The 22691-nt window shown below is 38.2% G+C and overlaps 1 protein-coding gene across 1 annotated transcript; it reads left to right on the plus strand.

Moving 5' to 3' along the window:
* The first annotated feature begins 16543 nt into the window (after positions 1-16543).
* On the plus strand, positions 16544-18478 carry LOC104228064 (transcription factor JUNGBRUNNEN 1). The gene is made up of 3 exons (XM_009780469.1): positions 16544-16848; positions 17205-17518; positions 18036-18478. The coding sequence occupies exons 1-3, from the start codon at positions 16641-16643 to the stop codon at positions 18429-18431; spliced, it is 918 nt and encodes a 305-aa protein (XP_009778771.1). The 5' UTR covers positions 16544-16640; the 3' UTR covers positions 18432-18478.
* The last annotated feature ends 4213 nt before the right edge of the window (positions 18479-22691 follow it).

Consider the following 22691-nt stretch of genomic DNA (forward strand, 5'->3'; position numbering starts at 1 on the left):
ATTGCCAGAAAGCCTTCGACAAAATTAAGGAGTACCTATCCACACCACCAGTTTTGGTCCGGCCAGAGCCGGGGCGGCCTTTGCTACTCTGTCTATCTGTATTAGATGGAGCCTTCAGATGTATTCTGGGATAACATGACGAGACAAGAAGAAAGGAGCAAGCCATTTATTACTTGAGTAAGAAGTTCACACCTTACGAAGCATGGTACTCTCTACTAGAGTGCACTTGATGTGCTTTAACTTGGACGGCCTAGAAGTTGAGGCATTACTTCTGTGCCTATACTACATACCTCATATCCAGGATGGATCCTTTAAAATACATCTTTCAGAAACCCATGCCAACTGGGAAGTTAGCTAAGTGGCAGATACTATTGAGTGAGTTTGATATCGTCTACGTAACTCAAAAGGCGGTCAAAGGGCAAGCATTGGCATATTATCTTGCTGAAAATCCAGTGGGAGAAGAATACGAACCCTTAAAAACGTATTTTCCTGATGAAGAAGTGTCGTTCGTAGGGGAAGACATTACCGAAGCATACGACTGTTGGAGAATGTTCTTTGACGGAGCTGCAGATTTCAAAGGAGTGGGCATTGGAGAAGTTTTGGTATCAGAAACTAGTTAACATTATCCGGTATCAGATTTCCCTGCACCAACAACATGGCAGAATATGAAGCCTGCATACTAGGACTCAACATGGAAATCGACATGAATATTTAGGACCTTCTGATAATCGATGATTCAGATTTGCTCGTGCACCAAGTACAGGGAGAATGGGCCACCAAGAATTCCAAGATATTGCCATATCTGCATTGTTGATACCCAATTTTTTCCTATATATTTTTCATATGCAAAATACTTTCAAAATAGCAGGTATATACATATATAAGTATGTCCCAAGGTTTTATTATTTTTCTCTTAATTTTTATAGATTTTTAAATCTATTTATTGCCCTATTTTATCAAGAAAAACCCAATAACTATCCCCAAAATTATCATTTTGGGTGATTCACTTATTGGATTCTCATATTATATTAAAATATAGCTGGCATAATTTTTGCATATTTTAAGATTTAATTGTTTTCATAATTATAAAATTGATGCCAGTATTTTTAATTTGATAATTACATATTATTAATCATTTTAGTACCTTTAATTTTTTTTCCAGAAATTATTTTAATATTTTTTCTAAAATAAATAATGAAAACGTGGCTATTTAAATACTAGCCCTATTTCATTTCAATTGTAGCCCAAATCAACCCCCCAATTGAACCCAATTGCAATTTCAAATTACCCGACCCTATTTCTAAATTTCCCGACCCCTGACCCGTTTAATTCAACCCGCCTGGCTCCCCTTTTGATCCAGGCCATTGATCATTTTGATCAACGGCCACAATCCCTCCTTTCCTTTTTTAATCCACCAATACCCCTTAACCCTAAAGCATTTCACCTAACCAGCTACCTCTGAACTCTCAAACTTTCTCAAACTCTTTCGAACATTCCCAAACCCCAACCGCCTCTTACCACCACTTCTACCTTGAAACCCACCGGAATCCATGGCTTCTCAGGCTATGGGAGTCTTATACTCACCTTCTCTTGCTCCCACGCGCCTGATACCTAAAGATTCGAGGCCTGACCTCGAAGGTTTGCACCCAGACCTCTGTCTATTCAAGGTTCCATGGCCATCTCCGGCTTTACTCCGGCGTACCATGGTGGTTTGAGCCTGATTCCGACCTCTCCGACTCAGATCGGTGACATTTCAAAGCCTATCTCACTTCTAGGGTTCTTTTGAAACCCTAACCCTTCAAGGTATTCTCCAATTTCCTTAGATCGGTTGTGTATATGTGCTCTCCTTGAGTTTTCAAACGATTTCCCTAACTTTTCTTTCAAAAATTACTTCCAAAACCGCTTCGTTTCCGATCTAGGGTTTTCTGAAAATGCTTAAGTGTTTCTCTGACTTTCTTTTCCTTTTCTTTTGTGTGTATTTGCCTCTACTTTGTTCTATGTTTTCCTTCTACCTTGTATGTTCTTCTACTGAGTTTATACACCCCGTTCTTGTATTTTCTTTTACTGAGTTTTATATACTCCATGCTTGTATGTTCTTCTACCATGTTTTCTATACTATGCTCTCATATGCTTTTCCACTGTGTTCTTATATTTTTTGTCTTCTACTATGTTCCTGCATGTTTCTCCTACTGTATTTTCCTCCTAAGTTCTTAAGTTTCCTTATTTTCCTTCTATTAAGTCCTGTTTAATTTTTTTCTGAAAAGTCTCTTAAGCATGTTTCTTTTACTGTTCCTATCAATGTTTTTCTTTTGAGTGCTTCTATTGTGTTCCGCATATCACTTTGCTATCATGTATTTCTCATGAGTTTATGTTGATGAAAGAAGCATGCAAGAGGTTTCAACTCTGAAACCTCTGAGCCTGTTTCAACTACTTGCCTCCTTATCTCTGTACTTGATTCAAGGTGGAAACCCTAGAATTCGGGGTTCTGCCAAGGTTTGATTGAACTAGGGTTTTATTTTAGAACCCTTAATTCTTTCAGACTGACTTTGAGTCTCTGAACTGAGTTTGGACATCTTTGTTTTCATACAATGCTGAACTTTTTGCTAAACTCTTCTACACTGGATTTGTTTTCTCCTAATTTACACGACAGTTTTTTTTCATGCTCACATGCTCCTTATATATGTTGAATTTTCCTCTAAATGGTTTTCAATTTTGCAATTAGTACAAACTTCTTTTTGAATATAGCTTGATTGATTTCTTTCCATCTTTTACTGATTTCCTTTGTTACTTGACTTAAGTAAAACCCTTCTTCATCTTTTCTGACTTGGTTCATTCATACCAAATCTCAGACCTTGTGATTTACTGGACGTTAATTGACTCCCTTACCTTATTTGCACAAATCTTGTACTGACAAAACCCTGTCCTTAAATAACTTTATGTATTTGCCCTCAATTGAATGCTTTACACAAAGTGTTTTGTTTGTTGCCTTAGTATTTTACCTTTTGAAACCACAAATAAGCCCAATACCTCCTCCTTTTAGGATTAGTAGTCCCAAGTACCTCCGTGGCTGATAGGATTGGGGCGGGTAATAGCATACAATAAGTAAACGAGACCATTCCGCGCTTTAATAATTTAACAGGGTAGGAAAGGGTAGATATGGATATGATGACCACGCAATAACATCACGTGTAGCCCCTTACTAAGGAGTGATTACCGGATGTTGTGTGGGGTGATCCATATTATTAATAAACCTAGGACCCCCCTTTCATTTGTTTTCTTTGTTTCTTTTAAATCTCTTTTTAAACCATTTTTTTAAGAAAATCAACTCCTTTTAGTTCCTTTTTCTTACTTTTGTTTATTTGTAACCATTACGTGAAAATACCCTCTTATTGCTTATGTGTTATTTACACTTAAGTCACAACAATAGCTTGACCGGGAACCACACTAGTGGATCTTGAGGGGTGCCTAACACCTTCCCCTTGAGATAATTTCAAGCACTTACCCGATTTCTGGTTGTTCAAACCAAACCTTTCTTAGTGTCCTAGTGCACTTAAATCATTAGGTGACAACTCTTCAATTCAAACCCAATTCCCCAAAAGGGAACGAGTTGTCTCCCAAATGTCACAAACCCGATTTTCACGAGAAAAAAGGGGGCGCGACATGCACCATGTTCAAGAGTTGAGAAAGACTTCACAAAGATAGAGTTCCTACATGTGCCCAAAATTTAGAATGGGTTCGCCGATGCATTGGCCACTTTATCATCTATGATACAAAATCCAGACAAGAATTACATTGATCCTATCCTAGTGAGAATTCATAATCAGCCTGTATATTGCGCTCATGTAGAGAAGAAATAGATGGAAAACCTTGGTTCCATGATATCAAGGAGTATTTGGCGAAAGTAGAATACCGGAGTATGCAAACCACACTCAGAAACGCACACTTCGGAGATTGTCCAATCACTTCTTCCATAGCGGAGGAAATCTGTATAGAAGAACCCCTGATTTGGGATTGCTAAGATATGTCAATGCAAAAAAACTTCTAGACTGCTTGAGGACGTACATGCTGGGACCTGTGGCCCGCACATGAATGGTTTTATCTTAGCTAAGAAGATTATTAGGGCCGGTTACTTTTGGATGACCATGGAGAAGATTGCATCCAGTATGTCCGCAAATGCTTCCAATGCGAAGTGCACACCGATATGATAAAAGTACCACCAAATGAGCTCAATGCAACAAGCTCACCTTGGTCATTCGTCGCCTGAGGAATGGATGGCGTTGGTCCGATTGAGCCTACTACTTCAAACAGACACAGGTTTATTCTGGTAGCCATTAATTACTTCACAAAATAGGTAGAGGATGCACCTTACAAAGCTGTGATTAAGAAAGTCATCGCAGACTTTGTCAAAGATCGTATTGTTTGCCGATTTGGAGTTCCTGAGTCCATTGTTACTGATAATACCGCCAATCTCAACAGTGATCTAATGAAAGCCCTGTGTGAAACTTTCTAAATCAAGAACAAGAATTCCACAGCCTATAGACCTCAGATGAATGGAGTCGTAGAAGCCACCAACAAAAACATCAAGAAGATACTAAGGAATATGGTAGAAAACCACAAACAATGGCATGAGAAGCTACCTTTTGCTTTGTTGGGATACCGCACTACAGTTCGCACATCAACCAGAGCAACCCCTTACATGTTGGTTTATGGTACCGAGGTTGTTATCCAACAGTAAGCTGAACTCAGCGATGCAGAATGGATAAGAAGCCGCTATGAACAATTGGCCTTCATAGATGGAAAAATGATGAATGCAGTAAGTCACGGTCAGCTTTACCAGAACAGAATGTCTAGAGCTTTCAACAAAAGAGTCAAACCAAGGCAATTTGCGCCAGGACAGCTGGTACTGAAGAAGATCTTCCCCACATAAAGACGAAGCCAAAGGGAAATTCTCTCCCAATTGGCAAGGTCCTTACATGGTTCACATGGTGCTGACAAGAGTAGCACTCATACTTGTATAAATGGACGGAGAAATTTGGCCAAAACCAATCAATTCAAACGTAGTCAAAAGATATTATGCTTAGACTATTTACATTTCCTCATCTGATGTAATTGAACTACGTTTGACCTGATTTCCGTTTAAGTGGGGATACGTAGGCAGCCTTATGGGTTCGGTCATATCATAATAAAATTTCCATTTCCCCCAAGATCAGAAACTGGGGCATAATTTTGAGGAGGACCCTCAAAATTCCGGAGCAAGTCCAGCCAACGCCAACGTATGTCAGACGGTCGGAAATCGGTTAAGTAACTGGGGCAAAATTTTGAGAAGGATTCTCAAAATTCCGAGGAAGGATCAACAAGGCTCATTACCCGCAAACAGCCGAAGGATCATCTACCAAACTGGGGAATAATTTTGAGGAGGACCCTCAAAATTCTAATATGAGAAAGTTGCAATGTCTCAGAAATGTGTTACAGTCACTAGTTCATCTAAAAAATCACTTGATATATCAATATATTTCCAAAATAACTCTATTTTTATCAATAATTACATATTTTCAAAAACTCTATTTCCATAATGGTTAGATGTTACCCAGGGAAACTCAAAAAGGCCTCCAGAACGGAGCAAAGCAAGGCTAGCGGACAGAAGCACGAACCAACCTCCCCTCATAAAACTTACAATTTTTCTTTGAACGCAGGCACATTCAACGTAGCGATAGCATTCGCAAACATGTATACACAGAGCAAATTCACTAGCAATTAGTACATCAAACACCAAAATATCTCCAACTAAGAAATACACTACTCTTATTTGCTACTCGCTCTTTGTATGGTACTGAGCCCTGTCCCGCATACTCGCATGAGGCTAATCCTTGCCTCAACACCTGCATGAGGCTAATCCCTGCCTCCATATCTGCATAAGGCTAATCGTTGCCTGCCTATTTGCATGAGGCTAATCCTTTCCTCCCTATCTGCATGAGACTAATCCCTGCTTCCATACCTGCACGAGGCTAATCCTTACCTCCATATCCGCATGAGGCTAATCCCTGCCTCCACACCTGGATGAGGCTAATCCCTGCCTCCATATTTGCATGAGGCTAATCCTTGCCTCTACACTTGCATGAGGCTCCCTGCCTACATACCTACATGAGGCTAATCTCTGCCTCCATATCTGTATGAGGTTAATCTCTGCCTCCATATCTGCATGAGGCTAATCTTTGCCCACACACCTGTATGAGGCTAATCCCTGCCTCCATATCTGCATGAGGATAATCCTTGCCTCCCTATTTTCATGAGGCTAATACTTGCCTCCCTATCTGCATGAGGCTAATCCATGCTTCCATACCTGCATAAGGCCAATCTTTGCCTCCATATACACATGAGGCTAATCCCTGCCTCCATATTTGCATGAGGCTAATCCCTGCCTCCACACTTGAATGAGGCTAATCCCTGCCTCCATACCTGCATGAGGCTAATCCATGCCTCCATATTTGCATGAGGCTAATCCCTGCCTCCATATTTGCATGAGGCTAATCCCTGCTTCCACACTTGCATGAGGCTAATCCCTGCCTCTATATTTGGATAAGGCTAATCCCTACCTCCATATTTCCATGAGGCTAATCCCTGCCTCCACATTCAAATGAGGCTAATCGTTGGCTCCATATTTGCATGGGACTAAGCATTGTCCCTCCTTACATAAATATTGCTCTATTCTGGTACTATATATTTGTTTTTCGATTGGGCTAAGCCCTACATTTCACAAGACTAAGCCTTGTCTTGGTAGCATCGTATTATTGTATCTCATGGGCTGAAATATTGCCAATCTATCCAAAGGCGTCATAGTCTAAAAGGCATCATCCTCATAGCCGGAAGACACCATGCCACGGCCTGAGGATCCCTCAAATTTGCATATCATTATTCAAAGGCGTCATGGTTTGGAGGCACCATCTGCATGGACCGAGAACACCATTTCATGGCCTGTGAATCCCTTATTAAACAATTCATGGCCCAGGACATCGTGGTCAGAGGACGTCATCCTTAACCGTCCGAAGACATCTTTCATGGTCCAAAAGGAAAATCTGCATCATGTTTAAATTTTCGCACAAGTACATGGTTGTAGCATCTTTTTATCTGCAGGTGACCAACAAGCAACCACTATCCTAGCAGGAGCGATCTCGCTCCAGTTCCTTCCAAACTATCTCGAACTGAACCGTTCACCATGACCACTCTTGCATCCGGTCCGAAGTCTCGTGTCCGTTCTTGTAATAATATCATCGGTATATTCCGCCAATGAATCCTGAACTACACATGGCCTGATTTCTGTAAAACTAGGCATATGTAGGTTGCTCAAAGACCAGAGTCCGGCCTCTGTCTTCCAAAACATCCCATCCGGTCAAAAATTGGCCATAATTTCTTTATCCGAAAACTATTTTCATCCTTCCTAGGTAAAGAGAGGCAGTTGTTGATACACAATTTTTCCCTCACATATTTTTAATACATATATATACTTTCAAAATAGTACATATACAGTTATAACCATGCATAAGTATTTTTATAATTTTTCTACAGTTTTAAAAGCTCCAAATCAATTCATTTCTCCTTTTTTATTATATAAATATCCAATAATTATCCTTCAAATTACTTTTATGATGATTTAGCCATACAAATTTATTATTTATTCCAATATAGTGTTTAAATATTTTTAGTGCATATTTTGTAATTATATTTATATTTTTAAGCTAAATTGCACATCTTTGCAATAATAGCCCTTACTAATGTATAATTATATTATTTATGCATAAAATGATATTTTATATTTTAAAAATGTTAAATAACTATTTTAAATCATTTTTAGTACACAAAGATATTTTTGGTACTCATTTATTATTTTTATAAATTATTTAGTTATTAAAAGTGACTATTTAAAATCTGGCATTATTTTATTTCAATTTTGGCCTTAATTTGGACCCAATACCCAGCCCAATTTTTTTAACCTAAATATACCCAACCCAATACCCATCTGCCCCAACCCAATACGTGGGAAAATCTGGGCCGTTGATCATTGTGATCAACGGTCTAGATGAACCCTTTCCTAAATTAAACTAAACGCCCCACCCCCCCCCCAAACCCTCTCATTTCCCACCAATCACCACCATGAAATCCCTTCCCTCTCCAAAAGCTCTCAAACCTAACCCTAATCGGACCTCGCCGTCACTCACCTGTGGTTGTCTATGGTGGTTTCTCACCACCCCAAGCCTCTAATGGCCTCTCTCTTGTACTGGTCTCACCATCTCTAGGGTCCTCAAGGGATCAGGGTTAGTCTTCTTGCATCTATGGTCCTTTCTCGCCTGTTTCAGGCTATTTCGGTGTGATTCCGAGTAAGAGCTTCCTATATTTCCTTAGATCTATAGGTTTATAAGCTCGCTTCTATGTTATTCTTCTCGAAACCCTAATTTCTTATAAACTTCTTAGATCTGTAAAGATCTGAGATGTTTGGACCTACTTCATATGATTTTTACAAAAAAAACTTCTGATTTGACAAGGATCTTCTGATGTTCGAATGACTTTCCATTTTTCTAAACTAGGGTTTCCCGAAAATTTCTTTTCCAAAAATGTTTGATAGTTTTGAGTGTTAGATCTTCTGCTTCTTATGTGTCTTGAATGATTTCGTAAGGTTTGCTCTAACCTTAACTCGTTTATACTAAAAGCCCTAATTATTTTCGACATTCTTTATTTGGTTTCTAAGTACTTGTGTACTGACTTTGTTCTTGCCTTGGTTCTTGTTATTTTTCTTTAGCCGTTTAGATGTCTCGTGGTTTTCTTATCCTAATATGCCTCTATTGAGTTTCTTAGTTCAACTTTCCTACTTTTGTGTGTTTATGTTCATTCTAACTATTCATATTAAGACTATATTTTTCTCCTTAAGTCAGGGTCGTTTTCTTGATTTACCAATTTGTTTCGCTAAAGTTATGTGTTGAATCCTGACTATTCATTTCTTACCTTATTTTGTTTGTGAGACTTGTTGACTCTTTACGTGATTTTCTCTTTGATTGAACCCTTGACTATTCTAAATTTCTTATTTCCTGATTTGATTTGAACTCTTTTCCTTAACAAAACTTTTGATTCTTATTTCTCTACTCGGTTTGATTGAACTCCCTGCCTTAATTAGTTTTTCTTTTGCCTTATTTGTTATTTGCTGATTCTTATTGATTGTTTCCTTAATTGAAACTTCTGTTCATTTATCCCTAATTATATACTCTATACTCAAACCTTACTTAATTCTTTTCCTTAAATATCTATCATGCTTTTACCGTTGATTTGATTATCCCTTGATTAAAGGGAAGACTTACTGATTTACATGTGTGATTGATTCCATGAATTTTCCTGATTGCTACTTAATAGATCTCTTACCTTATTTTGTTTAACTCTTGATTACTATATAAACTCCCTCCCATTCTCACTTATGACACAGATAATAGTTTAGAAACTATCACTTTACACTCTAAAAGGCTCTCTCTCTCTCTCTCTCTCTCTCTCTCTCTCTTCTCTCTTTGCTACTTGTGATCCCTGTTATTCTAGCAAGCCAAGGCTGGGAATTGCACAATACCTTTCTCGCATCTTGTGTTTTTCATTCTCTAACTAGGTATGCTTCTAATTAATTTTTAAGAATCAAAACCTATGTGTTTGCTTACTACTTTAGTTCATGTGGCCTGATGTCCATGCTTGCTTCTGTTTACTGCTCACCCAGCTAAAATCTATGATCAACATGTTTCCACTATGCTTGCTTACTTGCTGTCTTGTTTGACAGATCTACATATGCAACTAGGCATGTTTGACTAAGTACCGTTTTCGTTAAACTCTGCTTCTATGTAACTAGAATGCCTACACTTGTTAGCACCTACCTAGTATGTCCATTTAAAACCTTGTTTGTTCTGCCTTATTCCTGCTAAGTTACTCTCTCCAGAGTGGCTTCAACATGTTTCTGCTGTGATCATTTGCTTCATGACCTGGTTTTATCTAATCTACTAGTTCTATAGAACCCCTTTCAAACTCTATGTATCATGTTGTTTGTATGCTCTATTAAGGTGCACTCTCTATGTTCCCAATCCCTCTTCCCTTGTGTGAAAGTTGTTTGTCAAAGTGCTTCCAAAAGTTTTTTTGTTCTATGACTTGTGTTCTGATTGCAAATGGTTTCTTACACTTTCCTCAAACTGTTTTATCACTAATGGTTTTTCAGAAGTTCTTTTCAGTCCTAAGACCTTTCTTTTAAACTCTTTCAAACCATTATGCACTTCCACTTACTCTTAAAATACTAGGTCATGTCCCTCTGATATGTGTACTGCCTTAAGACCCTTGAGATCTCTCTGAACTCTAGCATGTCAGGGCTGGCATTTCCACACTGCACCTAAATCAGTTATTATTAGAGAAAGGTCTAGGTGTGAGCCCTGTCCGGGATCCTTGAGGTCCTTAGGGAACTCTAACACACCTAGACATGAAATTGGCTACAGAAATTTGGCATTTGAGGCTACTGGAGGCTTGGAAATCATTTGGGCCTACTTCATGCTCCCTATAGCTTAATTTCTATTCATTTTATTTAATTCATTCAATTCTTGGTCTATAATAATTAATTGTAAACAAATAGTGGGGTGATTAGTGAAAAAGGGAGGGTAGTTATATATTGTAAAATTGGGTAGATACCATGCCTATAGGATCCATGTTGATTCAAATGTGTTTGTTAGAAAACATGCCTATAGGATCTAAATCAGCTTTTAATAACTAGATACCATGTCTATAGGAGTTAAAATCAGCTTTAATAGAAAACCATGCCTATAGGGGTTTCACTTTGATTAAATGAATGCAGTTTGTTTCACCTTATGTTCAATTAGAAATCATGCCTATTGAACTTAAAACCAGTTAGTTAGAAAAACAGTTTAATTCACGTGTGTTTATTCTGAATTGGTTTAATTAACTAATCTGTTCACTTCTTTAATAAGTTTCAATGTTGCCTTAAATAATATTGCTAGAAAGCATGCATATAGGATCCAAACTGCCGTCTAAAAATGTTTGTTGTTTAGTTACATTCTTAATCAATAATAGATATCATGCTCCTAGGACATCACTGTTGTAAGCCTAGGCAAGCCTGTAGGGTGATTAAAATTTTGCAAACTATAAAACTGTGCCTTGTTATTTGAGACTGCTTACACTCAACAAGTTTAAAAGAATTAGTAGGCAAGTAGGATTCAGCTCTTTGACACTTTGGTCCTAATCCAATACTGCATAATCTCTGCTCACCTAGATATCACGTTCTAAATTTTTTTTTAAAATACTTGAAACTGTTGTTTGGAGATGTGCATTTACTTGTTATGTTTGTGGAGGTAAATGTGAGCCTTTAATTGTTCCCCTTTAAATGCAGTCCTAATTGTTTTTGATTGACGCCTAGACTTTTATCCTTTAAAACCTTAGGATGGTCTAGAACTACCTAGATTAAAGGTCCTAAATACCTCCAGGGCCACGAGGAAGGAACGGGCAGTGCACACATAGGATATATTTCAAGGTTGCTAGAACGCTTTAGGCTATGACCAAGGGAAGGTAATTGAGTAGTAAGGAATATGATGACTACGTGCTAATGTCACATGTAGCCCTCGTTGAGGAGTGTTTACCGGGCATTGTGTGGGTATGATCCTGTAGGCTAACCAACCTAGGACCCCTCTTTCCCAACTCCCGTTGTTTAAATAAATTTATGTTTCTTTATATATATGCAACTTGTTCAAACCTTTTCCCTTGTTCCATTACTTGAATCATACACGTGCTTAGAATGTGAAAATATGCCTTTTACTTGCAAGTACGTGTTAAAACTTTTTATTTATTAAAATGACTAATTCACAGAGTTTAAGTAAGCCCGAAACCCACCGTTGTGGACCGCGATGGGTGCCTAATACCTTCCCCTCAAATTTATTTTGAGCCTTTACCGTAAATCTCTGGTAATGCAAACTAGTCCATGACTTAATTGCTCAAGGTGCCCTAACGCACCATAATTCGTTAGGTGGAGACTCTTCAAATACCCAACTCCCAAAAGGAAATGAGTTATTCCCCACATGAATGTTGAAACCCGGACTTCCCCGTCAAAAAGGGGAAAAGGGGGGTGCGACAGCGGGGATCCACACTTGGAGGGGGAAAATGTTTCACCAATTGTGAGCTCGAACTCAGCCCGCCAACTTTCAAAGGCGCATCCTTCTTCAGGACCTCCAAGTTGCCCAACCCGGAAAAATCTTCCAAAGTGGATGTCCACGCCAACGAAGAACGATTGGAGAGGGTCATCTGTGCCGTGAACTCCTTTACCTGACTTTTACTTAACTATTTAGGCCTCTTCAAGCATGGACTCGATATATGAGGGTGTCTCGATGATGTCTATCACACCGGTCACCTTCTTCGCAATAGAAGTGACCTTTGGGGAGGTCACAACCCCGTCTCCACTTCGGCCTCTTAAGTCGGAAGGAGATCGGCCTCGTGGCTCCTTTCCTCGGTTGCCGCCTGCTCCCCAACAGGGGTATATTCATGAGTGACAAGGATGTCATCGTCTTTGGGTTCATCCCTAAGCCGGCGAAGCGATTTAGAGTCCGGCACGCGGGACTTGGTATTTTTCTTGGGATTAAGAGTCTGGGAAGCCGCCCTCTTTTTTGGCTTCACCTCGGGACCTAGGGAGCTCGAGGACATTCTTTTCCTTTTCTTCTCCTCCCCACGGAATTTCCTTTTAGTCCCGTAACAGAGGGATCAATGGATAAGGATGCATCCTCGTCCCTTTCTAGCAACCTAAGGTGGTCTTAGGTAAACCTGTGAAGGAAAGAGAAAAGGTCAGTATCATGTAAGTTTAAGGCATAGTAATAACTATTCAGGAGAAAGACTTACTATGACAACGAGCCTCCCATCTTCCCTTTGAAAGTTTTCTCCATGAGCGCTCGAAGTATGGCATCTGCTTGCAGATACCTTTGATCCACTCCTTGAGCTGGGGCACTGTACTGGGCACCCGGGCAATAGCGGCACGACAACAAATGTTGATGATGAGAAAGGAGTTAAAGGAAAATTGACACTTATGGAAAGGCTACACTTACAAGATGCATTCCATTTCTCGGGGAATGGCAGGAACTCGGGAGGGATCAGGTCTTTAGTTTTTACCCGAACAAAACACCCTTGCCAACCTCGGTCCTGATCTTCGTCGATACTCTAGAAGGGAGCCTTGTTGGCTCGCGAGCAAGCTTGATTAGTCCCCCTCGGAAACTTTGAGGACTGTACATATAAAGCAGTTGGTTGAGGGTGAACCGAGTATACTCAGTGTTGATCACGAAATGACGAAGGAGGATCATGATCCTCCAAAGGGATGGGTGGATTTGCCCGAGGCACACCTTGTACCTATTGCAAAAGGCCAGAATCACCGGGTCTACTGGGACCAGCGTGAAGGGGTAAATGTAAACACTTGAATACCACTCTAGGTGGGTAGTAATATCGTCCTTGGGCCCGGGTGACAACCACGTCCTTGCCTTCCCATTTATAATACTCTCATACTATGGGAAGGATATCTTCAGTAATTGAGCATATATATATATCTCTATGCTCTTTCACCCCGGTCCTATTTGGAGGAGGCCTTCTCGACTTTGAAGCCATCCCCGATTAAACAACCCCCGGGTATGAAGCTTTTCATCAAGGGCTCTAGGGCCGCCTTGGGTGCAACCATCTCGGGAGCAGCCACCTCAGCATCTATGGCCGGGTGGGAAGATAATGGGGCAGCCTGCTGAGGAACTGATTTGGAAGGTCTAGCCATTGCAATTTGGCAAAATATGAAGATTTTAAAAAAAAAGTATGAACGTTGAAGAAAATAGTATGGAGATTTGATGGTAGGATGAAGATTAGGGTAGAAACCTAAGAACAATTATGAAGATTTGAAGACCAAAGATGAAGATATGAAGATATGAGAGAGTTGAAAGCAGCTAGAGAATTCGAAGGTAAAAGCCAGGACCAGAAAGTAGAAGAAGTACAAAAGGTCAAAGCTTTTATAGGAAGAAATGTAATCAATACGTGATGTTCACATTTAGAGGCGACCAGCCGATGATCGACGCGTGTCCAAAGTAACGGGGTACTCGCCATCAAGCTCGACGAGATAACTTTCCCTAAACCCAGAACGAGCTCCGAGACCTGGGAAAGCACTACAAACGGTTGCACACGACTAATAGAGGGCCGTGATATCCGCACCCAACCGGATATCACGGCGCGGATCTCACCTGATGTCGGTAGTGTATCAGTAATTAAGTAGAAATGAGGATTTTTTTACCTTTTTTTAGAATTGTACTAGGGATGGAACTCTCCTACTATATAAAGGAGAAGCTTTTTACTCAATGAGGAAATTGTAACACACATATCAAGGCAATACAAACTTGTTTCTCTACTTTCTAGCTACTGAAAAGTTCTTATTTTAACCATAGTTCTTCATATATGCTAGGCTTCGAATCGAGGGTCAAGTCGAGGGAAAAACTATTGTTCAGCTTATATTCAAGCACGGGCTCAACGACACAACTGGTTTATTTTTATTTTATTTTGCCAAAACAATTAGTAAAAAATGGTACTATTTCGAACCATAGTTTGGCCACACAAACAAGTAAGATATATACAAATAGAGCAGCGACAACTCTTTTGGTCCCAACTTAAATATTGCAGATCATGATAAAGGATAGAGATATTAATAGCGCATGGAAGTCAAACTGACTTGGTTGATGGAGAAGTCGTCCACCAACGAATTTTGTCTACGGAAGAAAGCAACTAGTAACAGTGATAGTTGAATTTTTATGGAATAAAGCTTCAAGTTTGTGATCGTGTTGAAGGTAAAAGCGGCCGGCAGTTTTAGTCATAAAAAATTATAAACAGACTCCGCAATAGACTTCTTCCACTAGCACAGAATTATAACTGTTCATTTCATGCACCTTAATTTTCGGCTGGTCAAAATTGGCACACATATACTGGCTAGGTCTTTCACTCTTGTTGTCAAACATTGCCATTCAAATTTAATATCCATCCTATGACTTGGTTGCAATTATGATAAACTTCGTGGGTTAATTAAATATTTGTGTATTATGATTGCTTCTAGAGTTTAATCAGAAGAAAACTAATACAAACCTTTTTTTTTTTTGGTTAAACCATCCACCAATACTTTCACCTTTCGTGGCGTTGGGGTTTGGAATTAGCCTAAGAACACTAACACAAATTGAATTGTGATTTATATTTCTTAAATTGTTGCTTCAAATCGTGTGTTTCCATATTGCAAATTGAGTTTTTTTTTTTTAGTTCTTTAATTTTTTCTTTGTGGGAAATCATTATGCATTGTATTATATTTAATTTTTTCATCCAAATTACCAATAATTATATAGTATGCAGGTGAATTTTCATATGCATTCCAAGGAAATGATGATGAAAATTCAGAAGCATTTCAATTTCTAACTTCTACAGTTTATATGACAAATCATCCTTTTCTGAAGCATAAGTAGTCCACGAGGACATTGAAAAGAATATTTGTTTCACGTTCTTATCACCATAATTAGTTAGGTTATTGTGCTTTAAGTTTGGTGGCTCTTAGTACTCTATATTGTTATCTCAAGCTAGCAGGAATAGATATTCATATATAACAGAATGATACACTTAAATATGAGTTTGAATTTTATATACTGAGAGTACCAAATTTTAACAATGAAATCATATACTCCCTCCGTTCCAGTTTATGTGAATCTATTTCCTTTTTGTTCTGTTCCAAAAAGAATGACCAGTTTCTAAATTTGAAAACAATTTAGCTTAAACTTCCAATTCTATCCTTAATGAGAAGTTTCCATAACCACAGAAATATTATGGACTTCTTTTTGACTTGTTTAGGACCACAAATTTAAAAAGTCTTTATTTTTTCTTAAACTCCATGCACAGTCAAACATGTTCACATAAATTGAAACGGAGGGAGTAATAAGTATATAATTACATCTAATTCTGTATATTTACTAGCTATTATTTTTTCATAAAGAAGTATTAATTAATATCCTTAAAAACAGATAAATATTTAACGTCTTATAAATTTTGTCAATAATTAGTTGAGGTCTCGAGGAGTATAAAACATTTCTAGCTAGGTGACTAAGGTTATATGACGACTATTAGTAGTAAGGTACTAAAGTTACTCGGTCGTATGCACTTAATTTGCTTTCTTCTAATTACGAATTCAACGTCACGTGGCAGTCAGCAAAACACTGAACTAAAGACAATATAATTGGGGGGTTTAAATTTACTGGGACCAGAAAGAATGAATGAATTTATTCAAGCCTACTAAGTCGTAAATGGTGATGATAATAATGATCACAAGCGCAAATAATAGACTAAAGACTTATTCCATTTTAGTGATATTATTTGGTCTCTCAAACAATAAAGTCAATACGAATGACTTGACTTCGATTACCACCATACCTATAAGTCTAGTCGAACCTCCTGATTAGTGTCACATTTTTACTATATAAATACCATTGAGTAACCGGCCCCTATATTAATGTTTCTCTGTAAGCTTACTCATCCCCAAGAAGAAGATTATAAAGAAGAAGAAAAAGATCATTTTGAAAAGAAAATAAACTATGGAAGTGGAAAACTTGAGTAGCATAGTTAGAATTAGTAATTACACAGAAGAAGAGGAGGACGTTATACTTCCAGGGTTCAGATTCCATCCAACAGATGAAGAACTTGTAGGGTTTTATCTTCGGAGGAAAGTTGAGAAAAGGCCCATCACCATTGAACTCATCAAACAGATTGACATCTACAAATATGACCCTTGGGATCTTCCTAGTATGTATCTAATTAAATCTCTCTACTAAGTATTACTATGATATTCTTACACTTTAGCCATGACTCCTTTTTCTTATGAAATATGTTAGCTTAATTGCTAGCCAAACTGCATGTGCTTCAGATCTAGTTGTCCTTTTTATGTTTCCATATAGAAGTTCAAGATTATATATATATATATATATATATATATATATATATATATATATATATATATAGTACTCCTAAACCTCTGTTATTCCTACAGAAGTTCAATATTAATATTATTTGGAAACCCATAAGATATAAAATTAATAGGAAAAAGTTAAAACAAAAGAAGTTAGAGATTCTGATGTGTTTTGAATTTGGTGGACGTGCAGAGTCTAGCAACATGGGAGACAAGGAATGGTACTTCTTTTGTAAAAGGGGCAGAAAGTATAGAAATAGTATTAGACCAAACAGGGTGACAGGTTCTGGATTCTGGAAGGCTACTGGTATTGACAGACCTATTTATTCTACTGTTGGAGAAGGCCGTCGTCATGAATGTATTGGGCTGAAGAAGTCATTGGTTTACTACCGTGGGAGTGCAGGAAAAGGCACCAAAACTGATTGGATGATGCACGAGTTTCGACTTCCTGCCGAAAATGATAAATCCACAAAACATATTGAAGCTAAAAGCATTGCTCAAGAAGCTGTAAGTAAATCTATATACACTAGTGATTGCTCTTCCTTTTAGTTTTGGTCACTAGACATTACCAAGAGCAGACTCTCGTGGTATATATAATGGGATTCTAATTGGGTCTAAAAACCTAATGATTGTTCAAATACCGCCAAGAAATTTTGTGGAGATGATGCAACTAATTTGTGTCCATTTGCGATTTCCTATGTACTAGTTATCTTTGTGAAGTGTGTCGTCATCATATCTCAAAACATAAACTTTTAGAAGAAAACATACTTCTAAATTAGGTAATTAATAATATAAAGTCTCAACACGCCACCTTACATATTTCATATGATAAATTATCATGGACCCAACATATATATGGTAATTTGTTTTTTCAAGATCTTTGTATGTTCTGATACCATGTTGAATTGTGTGATCTTCTCGTCTAAATATTTAAAAATTATAAGAAAAATACCCTTTAATTATTTAATTATAATATGTCCCGAAAGATGTTCGGATGAAAATTTTGGTTTCATGGCGATTGCAGGAAGTTTGGACGCTCTGCAGAATCTTTAAGCGAAATGGGTCATATAGGAAGTGCCTGCCGGAATGGAGATCTGTAGCAGCAGCAAAGCGACACCAAATTGATACAAGTTCAAAAACATGCAGCGCCGATTCTTCAGATTATATAATTAGCTTTGGTGCTCCAGTTATGAGACCGCACAATAATATCGCTGAGACCAGACCCTTTAGCGGTCATGTTCATGACATATCAAATAATAGCCAGCTGCTTATGGGTCAATTAAGTTCAGTGCGTCAAGCACCTTCAGTGTCCCACACATTAGCTCCGGACATGAATGAGTTGTTAAAGCATGGAGATTGGGATGAACTTAGATCTTTTCTAGATCTTGCCGTTGATCCGTTCTTTGACTTTGTAAAGTAACATACATATTTACTGAAATAACAGAAAACATCAGCAAAATTTCTTTATCTTATGCGTATATTGTTAGAATTTTCCTTATACTTGTGTGGGCCTAATAGAGTTATATAAGCCCATAATTAATTTTTAATTACAGAGCATGTCTTATCCGACGTTGAACTGGTTACTTGATGGACATATCTGATTAAGTCTTATTTTTTTATGAATTAGTCCTCCCTCCATCCATTAATTAAGGTTGCCACCACATATTCTTTACACAACTTTATCACTAATGTTGGCCCAAGTGAAAGTTAGTTTTGAAGATTGACACAGGAAGATCAGGCATGAACCAGGTCCATCCCTTAGGTGCACAAAAACGGGCATATTCGAGCATGTGGGATGCACGTGAAGGAGATAAGCTTAACTTGGTGTAATTAATATCTCCCGATCGAAAATGTTGCATAATTGATAAGGAGAAGGACTCCTTAATCAAAAAGAACATTATCCAAGATAGGGAAGGAGTTAGAAGTTGAAACCAATTAGAACTCTTCCACCAAGGAAGAGTAGCATTAGAACTCTAGTTATTTCTTCATCTACTAACTCTATAAATTGCAGGATGTTCTCACATTATAAGTGTTGCACAAACGCAGAAGTTAAACATGAATTGAGAGCAAAATAGCAAAGCAATTTTGCAAGCAGTTCGTGTGTGATTCAAGTGTGCAAACCTGAAGCTACATGAACCAGATAGAAGAACCAGTTCCAAGTGTCTATCTTTTATTCTAGTTCAATTGTAGTAGGTGTTTTCATATTGTACATTTCAGCTTTATCAAGAAGCAAATGTAATAGGTACTTTGAGTATTCAAGTTAGAGTTAACTTGAAGTTGCCGCAACAGTTAGAGGTTGGTTGCTACAACGAGAGTAGAGTTAATCCTAGGTTTACAAAAGTATTTTGTAAATGCAGTTTTTGTCTCAGTGATTTAGTGAAGAGTTTGGGAAAATCCTAATGGGAAGTAGGTCGTGGTTTTTTTACCTTTTGAGCCAGGTGTTTTCCACGTAAAATTCCTTGTGTTCTTTAGTTTCTGCATTTATTATTCTGCAATAGTAGTATAAGGAACATATAGAAGAACCAGGTCCTTCCATAATCAGTTTAAGCAAAAAATTGAACACCACACAAATCAACCTCCCTCCCTCTTGTGTGGTATTGAAGTATAAAACAACAATTGTTATTAGAGCAGGTTATCCTTGAAGAGGCTAACACCTTAGGAACAGATCAAGATGAGTGCACCACCTAAAAACTGGGAAGGACAATCCATTGCTAAGCCTCCACTCTTTAATGGCCAGTACTACTATTGGTGGAAAAACAGGACAAGAGATCACATCATCGGAGAAGACTATCAGCTATGGGACATTATCACTGATGGTCCATTGACTACCATGAAGAAGAATGCTGAAGGAGTAGATGTGCCAAAAACAAGAGCTGACTGCAATGCTGAGGACTTGAGGAAATGGGAAAAGAATGCTAAGGCCAAGAAATGGCTCGTGAGTGGACTTGGTCCAAATGAGTACAAGAGAATTCAAAGTTGCGCTGCTAAGGAAATCTGGGACACTTTACAAGTAGCTCATGAAGGAGCACCTCAGGTGAAGAGGTCCAGAGGAACACTGATGTATTCTCAATATGAGAATTTCACCATGAAGGAAGGGGAAACCAACCAGGAGATGTATACAAGGTTCACCACACTGACAAATGAACTTAACTCTTTTGGAAGGGTTATTCTTGAAGAAGACAAAGTTGAGAAGATTTTGACAAGGCTTCTGCCAGTCTCTTGGGAAAGCAAAATCACTACTATTCAGGAATCAAAAAACATTGCCACTCTTAAGTTGGATGAGCTAATTGGAAATCTCACTACCTATGAACTTAGAAGACAAACCATGAAGATGAATGCACCCAAGAAGGAAAGGAGCCAAACACTCAGAATCACTGAAGGTGCTGATCTAGAGGAGGATGAAATGACCATGATCACAAAGGACTTCAAGAAGTACCTAATGAGAGGAAAGGGTCCTTCAAGAAGTGGAATCTACAGCAAAGCAAGGGTTCCTGAAAAACAAACCAATGAGGGGTGTTACGAGTGTGGGAAGACTGATCACCATATCAAAAACTGCCCTCAATAGGAAATTGAATGGAAGAAGGAAAAAGCTTAACGAAGGAACATGAAGAATGAACAGGTTTAACCCAAGAAGAACAAAGGATCAACAAAGGTTAGATGAGGACTCAGAGGATGAATATAGAGATGAACAAGCACTTATGGCAATTGGAGAATACGATAAGGAATGCGAGGTAAGTATAATTCATCTCAAAGACAAGATTAAATTTTTGTCTAAAGAAAGGCTACCTGTGTTACTCCTAGATTTCATTGATGAATCTAAAGATCTAAACAATAAAAAGGAACAACTGTATAAGGAGTGTGTGATTATGAAAGCTAAATGCAAAAATATGGAACTTAGGGCTAGTGAAAGTGATAGTAAAAATGCTGAGTTAAAGAACCAGGTTCATGAACTTGACACCACTGTCCTAGAGTTAAGATCTAAAAATCTAAAACTGAAATTAAGAACAGGTAAAAAGAAAGTTGATCACACACAACTCACGTTAGAAGAAAACCTAGGAAAAATAAAAGACGAGTTATACAAAAAAGATGAGCAGATTATAGTCCTTAAGGAGGATCTAAGTAAGGTTAAGCACGAGCTAGACAGAACCTGTAAATGGAATAGGTCCTCCGATGAACTTTCATGGCTACACGAACACCATAGTACCAACAAGAGAGGACTTGGCTACGGGACCCCTGCACCTAAGTGGGATCCCAAAAGCAAGTACCTCACACTTCCTGAGAATAAAATTTGCACACACTGTGGTAAACTGGTCACTATAAAAGTGAATGTATTGCAAAAGAAAAGGTGAGTCAAAAGAATAAAGAATTTGTTCAAGGGAAAAATAGGCTGTCAGGTTGGGCTAAAAAGAATCTGATTCACCTTTTTGCCTATAGAAAGGGACGCAAGCTAGTTTGGTTTCCTAAGACTAACCCCTGATTTTCTTTTACCAATCCAAGTGAAGGGGAGCAGCCAAATATGGTACATGGATAGTGGCTGCTCAAAGCATATGATAGGAAGCAAGAACCAATTCTTTTCACTTGAGGACTTCAAAAAAAAGGAGGTAATGTCTCCTTTGAAAATGGTAAGATCATTGGGGTTGGAAAGGTAGGTAAGACTGATTCTCACTCTATTGAGAATGTCTACTTGATAGATGGCCTAAAATACAGCCTAATCAGTGTATCACAATTGTGTGATAGAGGTAACTTGGTAGCATTCACCTCTACCAAATGTATTGTGCTAAATCTTACCACCGACAAGATTGTTTTGTAGGGAAAAAGAGTAAACAATATTTACATTGTAGATCTGTCCACACTTTCAAAAAAATGAACTCACTTGCTTAAGTGTGTTGGATAATGATCCCCTCCTTTGGCACAAAATACTTGGACATTCTAGTCTAAATCAACTCAACAAACTAGTCTCCAAGGACTTGGTGAGAAGATTGCCTAACATTAAGTTCAAGGAAGATAAAGTTTGTGAGGCTTGTGCAAGGGGGAAGCAGGTAAGATCCTCTTTCAAAAGCAAGAAAAGGGTAAGTACCACAAGAATGATAGAACTGGTCCATATGTATCTTTGTGGACCAATGAGAACTCTGAGTAGAGGTGGTAAGAGATATGTTATAGTGTTTGTTGATGATTACTCTAGGTTTACTTGAACACTATTTCTGACATCTAAAAATGAAGCATTCGACATGTTCACTTCCTTTGTTAGAAAAACTCAAAAACAACTAGGTAATCAACTTGCATCAGTTAGGTTTGATCATGGTATTGAATTTGAAAATGCTAAATTTGCTGAATTTTGTGATGTGCGTGGCATAGATCATAACTTTTCTGCACCTAGGACTCCACAACAAAATAGTATAGTTGAATGAAAGAATAGGACATTGAAAGAAATGGCTAGGACTATGCTTCTTTCTAGTAAACTGCCTCATAGTTTCTGGGCAGAAGCTGTGAACACTGCATGTTACATCATAAATAGGTGCATGACCAGACCTCTAGTTAAAAAGATTCCCTATGAGTTACTTAAAGGGATAAAACTAAATATATCCTATCTTAGGGCATTTAGATGCAAGTACTTTGTGCACAATAATGGCAAAGACTCCCTAGGTAAGTATGATCCCAAAAATGATGAAGGAGTATTCTT

This window comes from Nicotiana sylvestris, chromosome 11 (assembly GCF_000393655.2).
Source record: "Nicotiana sylvestris chromosome 11, ASM39365v2, whole genome shotgun sequence".
In the NCBI taxonomy this organism is placed as follows: Eukaryota; Viridiplantae; Streptophyta; class Magnoliopsida; order Solanales; family Solanaceae; genus Nicotiana; species Nicotiana sylvestris.